The sequence below is a fragment of the Lemur catta genome, chromosome X (assembly GCF_020740605.2).
Source record: "Lemur catta isolate mLemCat1 chromosome X, mLemCat1.pri, whole genome shotgun sequence".
Lineage (NCBI taxonomy): Eukaryota > Metazoa > Chordata > Mammalia > Primates > Lemuridae > Lemur > Lemur catta.
This window is the reverse complement of record NC_059155.1, coordinates 73,026,352-73,038,834: the sequence shown is the minus strand read 5'-3', so window position 1 is coordinate 73,038,834 and position 12,483 is coordinate 73,026,352. Positions and strand designations below refer to the sequence as shown.

The following is a 12,483-nucleotide window of genomic DNA, read 5'->3' as shown; positions in this document are numbered from 1 at the left end:
TTCCTTGGAGGAGGGACGGCCTCAAGGAAATGCAGAACGAGCTTCTCCAGAAATCCCAACCGCCTCCACCCCGCCCCCACCCCAGCCCAAAGCTGTCCCAGTTTCAGAGGAGGTGTGGGGGTGGGGTGGAGAGGTGAAGAGAGGAATGAGGGATTTTTACAGGAAAAAAGAGGGAAGGGCGAGGAGGGGCGTCAACTTTATTTGCAGATGGAATTTTGCAGGAAGGACGGTACGTTTGGCTTCCAGAATGGTGGAATTTCACATTGCCATGGAGCAAAGCGACCCCTCCTAAGCACACTGGGCGAGACGCGAAGGAGCGAGTCCGGAAAACCGTGGCAAAATAAAAAAAAAATTATATATATATGTATTTCCCAAATAAATATCCCAGACACCAGGGTGACAACAGGGCTCTAAACAAGGCGGCATCTGTCCAGATGGGCGAGATCTGACGCGTGCAGAAAGGACAGATGTTTACAGACCAGTTCTCCCTCGGACCCGCGGGCTTCTCCGCGTCTGCCACCGCGGCGCTCCGGACGCTCGTGGCCCGGTGGGCCGGGCGGCGTCCCCGTCCTCGGCCTCCGCGGCGTCAGCCCCTGCGCGGTGCGGGAGCCGATTTCCGCCGCCGGCGCCGCCTCCGCCCGGGCGCCCGCGTCCACCACGTCCGGGTAGCCCCGGCCCCCTCCTTTCACTGTCGGGGTCCCCGCGCCGTGCCCAATCGCACCCGCGCGCACGCCGCTCGTCTCTCTAGCTCCGCAGCCGGGCCGGACCGTTCCAGGGGGCGATCCCACCTCGCCTCCGACTTGGAGTCAATCCTCTCCCGCGATCGCGCGTCCCCCGCCGCCCGGGTGCCCCCCGGTGTCTCCGCACTGCCGCCGCGCACACAGACGCGTCCTGAAACGATCCAAGCCCGGGCGCGCAGGCTGCGCTTCCCCGCGGGTGCCGGCCGGCTCGTACGTCCTCGCGATCGATAAACTCCTCGAGTTTCGTTTCCGCCGGTCATTGACCGAGCGCGGATACCTGGGCTGGGAGACTCGGGCGCCTGAGCCCGCTCTCGCGCGCGCGCGCTCTCCCTTCCGAAAAAATTTGATGGTTACCTCTCCGCACCGAGGTGCACGGACGCCAAACAGTGATGAAATGAACAGAAAGCCAATTGCCGGGCTGGGGGTGGGGGGCAGAGATAGCGTCTCTGCGTGCGTCCGCCGCCGAGCCGGGAGGCCGTAATTGCTGCAGACAGAGAGCGCGGGGGGTTGGGCCGAGGTAGCGGTGTATAAATAGTGAGATCTCAAATTCAAAGGCATAAATAACAGCAGCCGGGATCCACCCTCACACGGACCGTCCTCTCCGCCCGGGGAGGCGTGCGGACCGCAGCCCGTCTCCCAGCCAGCCCCGCCGAGCCCTGCGGACCCCCTCGCAGCCCGGGCCAGCCATGGAAGAGCTGACGGCTTTTGTATCCAAATCTTTTGACCAGAAGAGCAAGGAGAGCAACGGCGGCGGCGGCGGTGGCGGCGGCAAGAAGGATTCGATCACGTACAGGGAAGTTTTGGAGAGTGGACTGGCGCGCTCCCGAGAGCTGGGGAACTCGGACTCCAACCTCCAGGACATTACGGACGGCAGCGGCCACTGTCCGGTGCATTTGTTTTAAGGACCACGTGGACAATGACAAGGACAAACTGAAAGAGTTCGGCACGGCAGGGCTGCGGAAGGTAAGCTCGCCGGGGCGCCAGCGCCCCGGGCCCTCCCGGGGACCGCGCCTCTCCGGCACCGAGCTTGCCCGCCTGCCCCTCGCTCCGCGCGCGGGGAGGCCCCGGGTGTGCCGCGGCTCGAGCTCCGTTCGACCCAAAACTCTATGAATTTACTGGCACGGCTCGGACGGAAAAGTCCGGTCTTACAGAAAGAAACGAAGCAGAGAAACAAGCCGACCGGGGTAGCGCAGAGACAGGGCAGAGGCAGGCAGGGGACCCGAGGAAGTGTCGGGGCCGAGGCCGCGCGCCGCGGGCTGACTCGCTTCCCGCCGTGTTCGAAGGAGGCTCCGGCACCCGGAACTTTCCAGGGCGCCTGAAACCGAAGTCGGCGGCCCACAGGGCCGCTGGGGGACTGTCTGTCTGCCTGTCTTTCTTACACGTTGTTTTACGCGTAGAGGAGAGGTCCCCCCCCCACACACCTCTCTTCCGGCCCCCCAGCGGCTGCCTGCTCCCCGGACGAATTAATGGGCGGCGTGGAGAACGCGCTGGCTCCGTAGTTGGAGACGGTACCGCTCCCGGGCAGCGCGGTACTGATTTCCTTTAATAAAAACTTTGCCCTTGAAACTCGAGTCGAGGCTCGATCTTGGGTGACGCGGGGGGAGGATGAAAGCCACTCCGCGCCCGCAGGTGGCCGGGGTCTGGCCAGGGCTTGAGGGCCGGGGGAAAGCTGGTGGCCACGCGGCTGTTCTCTCTCCGAGAGTATCAGAGCGCAGCCGCCCAGCTGCGCGCATACCCGGCGCGGGGGTCTCCTTCCTGCTGCTCCGAGCCTCCTTCCCCGAACCTCCGCGGCGGATCGCCTAGTTGTTGAGAGGGGTTGGTAGAGCGGGGGAAGGCATGTTTCCAAGGCCTCGACCAGAGGGTCTCTACGAACAGAGAGACTGGCAGCGGCACATCAGAATAAAGTGGGTTCGATTTCTCAGGGGCGCGGTTTTGAGAGGGCACCTAATGTGCATTTTTCTTTACAAAGAGAGGAAATACGGAAGCTTGTGGTTGCGCTTTCTGGTCCGCTCTAGGTGCTGGTCAGAATGGGGTGTCAGGGGGAACCGCCCGAGAAACTCTGGCTTCATGCTCTTCTGGGTGCGACGCTCTGTCGGGTGGCACGGCCTTGCAGCCGTGGGGTTGAGTCAGACAGCTTCCCGAGGCTTTGACCTTGTGGAAGCGGAGCTCTGGCAGAGGGTTAGAAATAAACCCCAGCTTCTGGACAGCCCAGGGAAGCAAGGGCTTCCCTGAGGTTCACCCCTGCTCGCTGCTTTGCGCACCTGGCTCTATAATTCATACAAAGAGAGTTTGCTTTAGCGGAGACAAGGCTGCCGGCTGGGGCTGGCTCCTTCAGGCCTACAATTAACTAAAGCGCTTTGCAGTGCGCAAGGGCTGTCCTTCCTGGAGGTCGAGCCCTTCCTCCCCACTGCCTGCTCCCCACCCTGCCCGTGGAACCCCCTGAAAGGAGCCCTAAGGAAGAGAGAAAAGTGCCCTCAACGCCTGTTCAGAGTGAGAGGAGAATGAACAGTGGGGTTCGGAACATATCAGCAGCAGGACAGGATAGTCAGACCCCAGCCCCACTTTCCCCCTTGGCTGGGTTCAGAGAGACCCTGGGAGGGCTCAAGGCCAGGGTGACATTTGCCAGATGGAAGTAAAACACAGGTTGGGGAGACTCTTGGGCTCCCGTAGAAACCAGGAGTTCCTGGGAACACAGCTTCCCCGCAGAGTGAGCAAGGCCAGCCTGGGAGCCCACGGGTGTTGCAAAGCCTGCCCCGGGCTCCTAAGGATTTGGAAGTCCGGCTTCTCAGCTGGGCTCTGTGCCTGGGGCTCAGACGTGGAGAAAGGAAGGAGGAAGGAACAGTGAGGGCCACCTCTAGGAAGGGATTTACTGTGGAAAAGAAAGAGGGTGTTCTTGGAAATACAGTCCCTTTAGGAGGTGAAAGGAGATTTAAAGCCCACGTTGAGGCTAAGTGCTCAGCCCTCACAAGCGGTAACAGGAAGGCTTTTAGGAAGATGAGAGACTTGGCTACTGGGGTCCACTTTGGAGACCCCGGTGAGGGAGGGGGAGGACACCACAATTTTCTCCTTTCTCTGGGTTTTGCTACTTTTGCAAGTTTCTGGGCTGCAGGCACTTCTAAGCGGTCTTGTGTGTGAGGCTCTGAGCTCTTTAGGGTAGACACCGAATGCCCTGATCTTAGCCTTGTCACCAGGAGAGATCTAATTAGGGCACGGAGGCCCTGTGATCTGGGAGAAGGAGCGCAGAGGAGGAAAACACAAGGGTGTTGGAGGAGCAGCTTTTATTTCAAATCCCTGAGCTTGGAGAGGGGCTACAAGTCTGAAATTGAGAAGGAGAGGGTTTGGAGTTTGAGTCACTCCAATGCTGACCTTGTTAGTTGCCTGGTCCCTGTGCGTCCTACCCTCTGCCCCAACAAATACCAGCCCACTCATAATCCTTGGACATCAGAAAGTGCCATTTTTGGCATCCTGGTGTGAGTCGGACAGATAGAGAGCGTGTGCGGCAAAGAACGAAGTGCAGGGACTTTCCTGCGCACGGTTGACCCCCAGGCCCTTGGTGTGAATTCAGATGTGGATCTGCTTGGGGGTCCGGGCTGCACCCCTGGCTCCACCACATGCCCCGGAAGGAGGCACCAACCGAACTGGCGAGGCCCTGTCTCCTTGCGCTGCAGCCGGGGGTAGCAGCTCTCCGTGGGCCTGGACCCCAGCCTGCCCGGAGCCCGCCTGGCACCCTTCCCGGCCCGGGGACCCGACCCTCGGGCAATTCTTCCCAAGCTTCTTTAACTTATTTAACGCCCCTCTCTCCTTTAAAAAAAATAAAAGAAGAAGAAGAAGAAGAAGGTTAGGATGTGTCAACAGACGCCAAGTGGATAATTGAGGAAACTATTCGGAGATTAGGCCAAGAAACACCGCGCCGGCAAAGCCCAGGTTATTACCAAAAAAAGCGTGTGTTCTCCAGTTTGCTTTATCGACTTGACGCAGGCCTTGCGTCAGGGCGCGTTTGTTCTCGAGGCTCCCCTTCCACCGCGTGTAGACGCTTAGGTTTTCACCACGTCGCGCACAAACGGCCACCGCGCGCGACCTCGCCTGCGCGCAGCACCCGTGGGCCGTGGGAGGCAGGGGCGGGCGGAGGGACTCGGGGAGCGCCGGCCGAGCGACTCCAGGCCTCAGCCCTGTGCCCTCGACAGGTATTTACGAATGCAAGGAGAAGCGGGAGGACGTGAAGTCGGAGGACGAGGACGGGCAGACCAAGTTGAAGCAGCGGCGGAGCCGAACCAACTTCACGCTGGAACAGCTCAACGAGCTCGAGCGGCTCTTCGACGAGACGCACTACCCCGACGCCTTCATGCGCGAGGAGCTCAGCCAGCGCCTGGGGCTCTCCGAGGCGCGCGTGCAGGTAGGACCTCGGGCCTAGCAAGGGCCGCCCGGTTCTCGGTTCTCGGGAGGGAGGGCCACGCGCGCGCCACCTGGGCCCCCCGGGCTGCTGTCCCTTTCCAGGCTGGCTCGGGGGCTCGCTGGGAGCCGGGGCCTTTGGAGACCCCACGGGCGGGCCTCGCGGATCAGTTTGCTGGGTTCGCACCCAGGGCACGTGCCCTGACAGACGGGGTGGCCCTCCAAACCCAGGTTGTCAGGCATTTAAATCTCTCTTTTCTGCCCTTTCCACATTTTTTTCCTATTTCCCTTCTCCTCTCCCGGGCAGCCTCGTCCTCCCCTCCTCTCCGTCCCCTCCCTCCCACCCTGGGGAGGAGAGGGGCTCCGCACACTGGGAATCTTGATGAGCGAGGCTTCTGCCCGCGCGGGGCCGGATTAGCTCGGGCGCGGGGCGCGCGCGGGGGCCCGGCTCGGTTTGAGTCCCTGAGCGGCGCCTGAATCGGTGGTGCCCCGTCTGGCGTGCCGCTGTCGGCTGGTGCCCCGGGTGAGCGCAGCAGCACGTGCGCGGGGTGGGGGCGGTGGGGGGGGGGTGTGGACGCGCAGGCAAAGCTTTCTGCGGCGTTGTAAATACTGAGTTAAATGCATGCACCAATTTCCTGGGTGCTGCGAGTGAGCAAAGATTCTTGCAAAGTCGCTGCCTCTAGGTACAGCTGACCCCACCTGGGACGTCGGCCCTGCAAGCTCAACTCTGGCTCGTCCTCTCTCTCTGTTCTGAGCACGACAGAAAGGCCAGGGAGACAGGGTCAGGAACCCGGGACTCTGGGGACTGGTTGGAAATTAATGAATTTAAGATTGCCGACCAGGGAGGAACTCACGGAAGGCAATGGAGCTCTTTGCAAAAGCGGTTATTGGGTCAACGCGTTCCAACACAACTCGCCCCTCCCCCGATGTTATTTGGGAAAGAAAGAAAAAACGCAAACGCGTTTGAAACAGAGGATTTTTACAAAAATCTTTAATTGGAAATAAAATAATCTATGTTTTTCTGTTCCCAACATCCTCCCATCTTTCCGTGTTGCTGTGGTTAAAAAGGCTTCCTTAAGATTAAACAAGCACTTCCCGGGCATAGTGGGCTCTTCTCCGCGGTGGCAGCGGCGGTCCCCACTATGGTCCGTCCTGGCACTTAGGGGCTCCTGGGTGTCGTCTGCCCCCAACCCGTGTGTTTCGGTTTCTGTGGCCTCCGCGGCGGGGAGGAGGCTGGGCCGGAGAAGGGTCCCCCCCGGCCCACCTCGCTGTCCATGCTTCTCGTGGGGAAGATGGATGGGGCTGCACTCTATAAATTAATGAAAAGATTAAACTTTCGCTGAAGGGGGCCATCAACTTTTATGTCATCTCCCAGTGTCTTTCTGCCCGGGATCTGCAATATCTTCCGGGCCTTGATGTACTGTTTCTATAAAAAATAAATTACTCGTAATTTAATTGCACACTCTTTTCTTTCGGTAGTCTATTACGGAGTCGTACCTTAGCAAGGAGGTGTAGCGAGTGTCGGAAAATTGGTTCTCGGGTGTCTGCACGTCTTAGAGCACACCCTAAAATTAAAAATTATATATATATATATATAAAGGAAAGGGGCTATCGATCCACAGGCGAATGAAAACGGAACGACTGTAAAATAATAATAAAAACAAACACGGGGAATAGGATGAGACCATTTTCTCTCGCCACGGGGGCCGGGGGAGACGTGCGTAATAGAGAGAAGAAGGCAGAAAGTGTGCGTAAAAATCAGTTAGTAAAAACGTGGATGTGTGGTGGAAATTGGGAGGGTTGGGGGGGCCGAAGGGGAAAGAAAATAAACTGTATTTTCCTCCTTCTTCACTCTGCATTGTTTGATAACCCTCTTTTCAGTACAGCCTGTCCCATGTTGTTAGAGGCTAGAGTTTCAATTTAGTGTGGAAATTTGCTGTAAATAAATTGAGCGTCCTACGGAAGCTGGTCCCTTATTAACCTTTTATTTTTAGTGTTGTACTGGAAGCTCTTATCACCCAGCTGTCAGGGTTATAATCGAAAGTTATGAGACCGCGGTGAGGGGCAGACGGTAATTTAATTACAACAAATATCTTTGGGTTTATGGCGCAGAGCTAAATTAAATGTCATTATTCACTGTCTGTAATGGAAATCAAAAGGAAATCAGATTACGGCATTTGTGAAAGAAATCAGTGAGTGGTGCTTAATGAAGAAATAACTGTCTAAACCAGTGTACTGCGCTTTACTTAGCATATTCAGGCCTAATTGGAATTGATCGTGAATCACCCCAAGACTGATTTATGGTCGCTTAATGCGGCGGCTAATTCATCACTTTTATTCTTCATAATCTTATTTTTTTTCCTTCCCCTCCTCCCCTCGCTGAAGGGAAAGGGAATTCACTTTCAGAGTTAAATAGGATTTCTGTTTTTGAAAAAAAGAAAAAAAGCCCTATCCGAGGGGCAAGAGTTTGCTTTTGCGCGACTGCTGGGTTGCTCTGCAGAGGACTGGATCGGGAACCCCGAGGAGAGGGACGCGGAGGACGGGCTGGGAAAGGGGTCCAGTCCGCCGGCGTTAGAGGGGGGCTAGGAGGAGAAGCTAACGCAGCCTTTGGAAATAATAATTTGTGCATTTCAGCTTAAGGCCCGGGCAGGGGCCTTTTGGGGGGAGTTACTTTGCATGCGGACGTGATAAAAGTTTTCCAAGGTTCTGGGAAGCCTGTTCCCACAGGCGGCCGCATGGATGCCCTTCCAGGACGGAAACCGCTTCCTAGGAGCCAGGGACGGGAAAGTGCACGTTTGCTTTCTTGGACTGCAGGGTTCTTCCTTCCTCTCCCCGGTTTGCCGAGAGGTTTCCCCCGCGCGGGGCCCCGCCGGTCCCGAGCTCTCCGGGTACCCCAGCGCTGCGGAATCCTGTCTTTGTGCTAATTATTGCGCGTGGGCAGTGACAGCCGTGGCCGCTAAGGACAGGCAGGGAAAGCTAGCCCGGAAAGCCAGCGAGGAAGAATGAAGCGGCTACGAGGGGAGGGGCTGCAGATGGAGTCTGCACGGCTGAAACGCGCAGTGATGGCGACCCGGGCAGTCTGCGACGACAAGGACTCACGGGCGGGGGAGGAGGGGGCTTGTGGGTGGGGGAGGGGGGTTGCGTTCACACCCTAAGCTGGACGCCAGGCCTGTGAATTTAGCCAGACTGGGCGAGGGGCCCACTGTCCCTTCGCGCCCAACCTCTTGGTACCTCACCCCAAGACTGAGAGGTTTTTATTGGGTCGAGCACCCGCAGTGCAAAGCCTGCAATATTGGGGTTCGCTCGAGTTCGCTCATGGCTGTTGCGCTCTTAACTGCGAGCCACCCCCGCCTCCCCTGGGCTTCCAAGAAGGGAGCAGACGGGCATGGAGGTTTCTGGGCTCACGTGTTCCCAGCTTGATGGGAGAGGGGGCTGGGTTTGGAGGTACTTGCCCACCTGCTCACTGCCTACCTCGGTGGCCAAAGTCTGGAAGCAGAAAGTCAGGTGCTGCCCCAGGGTGGCGGGAAAGGGGGAGGCGGGGTGCCCACACAGAGCGATGGAAACAGCTCGATTCACTTCCACCGTTCCAGAACCCACTTTAAAAGGTGTGGACGGACGCTCACCTCTCGCTTGGGGGAGGGGGCGGTCAGGGAGCGCCAAGGAGTGAGTGTGACGATTTCCAGCTCTAGGTAGCCAGCCAGGGCGGGGGCTGGGGGGCCTGGGGTTTCCTCGGGCGGCCTCCCCCGGGCTCCCGCAGCGCGCGCCGAGGCCCGGCCTGGCTCACCGCTCTGCGCGTCTCTGTTTTGTCCCCAGGTTTGGTTCCAAAACCGGAGAGCCAAGTGCCGAAAACAGGAGAACCAGATGCATAAAGGTGGGTGTGTGGGGGGACGGGGGGGGGGCCGCGTGCGAGGCCCTCCGCGGAGCCCAGGACGGGAAAGTTCACGTTTGGTTTCTTGGAGGCTGACGGCTGCGTCTTTCCCCGCAGGCGTCATTCTGGGCACTGCCAGCCACCTGGACGCTTGCAGGGTGGCGCCCTACGTGAACATGGGCGCCCTGCGGATGCCGTTTCAACAGGTAGCCCGTTTTTCTTCCTCGGAACGGCGCGGGGCCCCTCCTCCGCCCTCCCCTTCCCTCCCCCGCCTCCCCCGGCGTCCTAACAGCCCCGGCCCCTCCCGGCCCGCAGACTCCTCGGCTGAACCTCAGAAGAAAGGCGGCTGTTTTTACAAGGGGGCATTTATAGACGCGTTGGCACGTATTAAAATCAGGCTGTAAAACTACAAGAGTCACCTTTGGGAAGGTAGAAACACAAACCGAAACACGAATTTTACAAAATTAGGATGGGGGAAAAAAAATCCCACCCACCCTGCTGCCGCCTGGCTGGGGAAGGGGGTGCCCCGCCCCTGTCTGAGCTCCGGTATCAGGGCTGGGATGGACACCCACCCTCCTTTCACCCGTAACCCACCTCCCCACCAAGCACCCAAGGCCTCCTCTGGGGGCCTCGGCCCAGCAGCTTCTGGACCTGGGCCTGGCACCTCCACCTCGGACATGGGGGCGTTCCAAGCTCCAGGCAGAACTGGGAGGCAGCAGCGCGGGGTCCCAGCTTGGACATGGGGCTGCCAGGGGTCAGAAGAGGACCACAGAGCCCCAGTGTCCCCAGGGCCACCCCTGCTCTACACCAGGGTTGGGGGAGGAATGGGAGGAGCTGCGTGGCAGGAGGCGCCGGGTCCCCAGGCCCAGAGCGCAGCGCCCACGTGCGCCCTATCTTGGCGCACCGGTTCGGGCTCCAGCTTGACGCGTGGGAGTGGTTACGCAGCGGAGAGGGGGTGCTTGGCCCCCACCCGCGACCGTTTTACTCCAAGGGGGCAGTCCCGGGTTTCTATTTGGAGGGGCTGGCAGGCGGAGGTAGGGGGTGGGGTACACATAGACGCCCCGGGAGCCAGCCACGTGCTGTGCTGGCTGTCTCAGGCGGGAAGAAAGGGCCTCCCGGGGCCTCTGGCCCCAGGGAGAGGGATCCGCGCCCCTCCTCCATTCGACCTGTCCTCGTGCCTGGGATCGACCCTTCCCCACGGCAGGGCGGCCCCTCCGCGTCACCGGGACGGCTGCGCGCTGCCCCGTCGTGGCGTCAGCCCTTAGAGCCCACTGCAGTTAGGCCTGCCTGTGGGTGTCGCAGACTCGGGGAGCTGGTGTCCCTGGGTAAGGATGTTGGGGGGGACGGGAGTCCAAGCCAAAGTGTGGACCCAGGGTCGGGGGCGGCCGAAGGGTCAAGCACAGAGAAGGTGGAGTTCCCTGCGGGGGTGACCCCATTCTGGTGCGCGTGGGGATCGGTTTGGAGTCCCCAGCTCCGGCTCGGTCCAAAGTGGCCAGTGGCCCGGTGGGGACGAGGGTGGTCAGAGGACAGCTCCGGCTCTCCGGGCGGAAGGAGGACAGTGGGGTGGTGGTCCCAGGGTAGGCATAAGGGTGGCCGCTGGAAGGGGGAGGAGAGCCCCCTCCCCCCAGCCGCGTCCTAACAACCGCGTCTGCCCGGCAGGTCCAGGCGCAGCTGCAGCTGGAGGGCGTGGCGCACGCGCACCCGCACCTGCACCCGCACCTGGCGGCGCACGCGCCCTACCTGATGTTCCCGCCGCCGCCCTTCGGGCTGCCCATCGCGTCTCTGGCCGAGTCGGCCTCGGCCGCCGCCGTGGTCGCCGCCGCCGCCAAGAGCAACAGCAAAAACTCCAGCATCGCCGACCTGCGGCTGAAGGCGCGGAAGCACGCGGAGGCCCTGGGCCTCTGACCCGCCGCGCGCGGCCCCGCGCCCGGCCCGGCCCGGCCCCGCGCCCCTGCTCGTCCCGCGTCCCGCACTCGACCCCTCCGAGCCCCCCCACGGCCAGCCGGACGCCCCTCTCGGCGCAGCGGGCGTCCCTGTCCCGGGCAGCCTGGGAGCCCGCGGCTGGGGGCCTGGGGAGGGGCCTCCCGGGACCGCCCACGCACGCCCCAGCCAGACCCTCAGCGCAGAGACTCTGCGGAAGAGAGAGCGCGCGCAAAGCCGTGCGCCCAGCCCAGCCCTCCCCGACGCTGTCCGTGCGCCCCGGGCCCGTGGGCCAAGTGGAAGCCCGCGCGCGCGGCGCCGCGCCGTCCTCTGCTGCCGGCGTTCCTAACCCTGTGCATGCGGCTAACTACACACCTTTGGAAGAGCCTAGAGTATATTCGAGGAAAGGTCCCGCGGCTGGTCTCCGCTCCAGATGCCATTTCTTTGTTGCTGACAATTTCATTCACTCCCATAAACTTTCTTTCATCCGAGGAGCTGCAGAACCGGTGTGAATTCGAACATGGACTTTATCATCCGAGGCAGGGGCCGGTATTCTCCTCCCGTGCCTCTAAGGCAGCAATAACGAACGCGTCTCGGCCCAGGCTGAGGACCTGCGGGGGAATGGGGGGCGGGGCGGGGGGTAGGAAGACCCGAATCTCCCAATTGGTGCCCTTTCTTGGGGACCCGAAGTGTGGGCACGGCATGGGTGCCCACTTTGGCCCCAAAGCACCGGGGGATTCCTTGTGCCATAGAACAGGCGACTTTATAACTTTTCCAAACTATTTGATGCCTGAATTGACTTTTTTTTTTTTTTGCTGTTTTACAGAATTCAGACGCAAATGACTTGCATAAGAGACGGAGGCGTGGTTTTAAGGTATAATATTCACGCAGCGTTACCTTTGTGACATGCAATGAGGTGCAGGAAAGTGCAATATTGTAAATACTATAGATTTAAAAAAAAGAAAAAGAAAAAGACAAGACATTAGCCGTGCACTCTTGACCTGTCAGCGTCCCAGGTGTGAGGGCATTACCTTGTCCTGCGTGCTGCAGGTGCCTGGCCACTCGGGGCCCGTTGCCGAAACAGTGGGCCTCCAGATTGTCCCACACCCGGCGGAAGTGAGGTCTTGCGGCCTGAGGGTGCCAGGGTGTGAGTTCGGTGGGTGAGCTGTTTCTCGCTGGAAAGGGGCGAGGCTTGGTGGAGAGCCGGAGAGTTCGGAGAGGGTGTTTTATAGTGGTTGGCAGTCTTTTTGGCTTTTCTTTCTTCCCTCCTCCACCCCCTAAGGTCCCCCAATTGTGCAAGCACCAAATAGCAACTGCTCACAGCCACTGGCCTGCAGTAGGACAGTCATCGCTTGAAACGACCTAGCCAAAGCGTTCAGGGTCCACGACGTACACCTGAGAAAGTCAGCTGGGTTTGAGGCGATGTGCTTTGGAAGTGCTGTGTGTGGCTTTGCGGAGGGCTCAGCGTCGGGCTTGTCTACCTCGAAGATACCTCTGCATTCGCTTTTCTTTTTGCCTTCGTTTCCTAGGCCTGCCCAGAGAGAAGCTGTCCTCTCTGTCATTTTT

The 12,483-nt window shown here is 59.9% G+C and overlaps 1 protein-coding gene across 1 annotated transcript; it reads left to right on the top strand.

Moving 5' to 3' along the window:
* Nucleotides 1-1,426: 1,426 nt before the first annotated feature.
* On the top strand, nt 1,427-10,902 carry LOC123628077 (short stature homeobox protein-like). The gene is given in 7 exon segments (XM_045537706.1): nt 1,427-1,636; nt 1,638-1,703; nt 2,601; nt 4,925-5,133; nt 8,943-9,000; nt 9,115-9,203; nt 10,657-10,902. Coding segments are annotated over 7 exon segments (879 nt in total).
* Nucleotides 10,903-12,483: the final 1,581 nt, after the last annotated feature.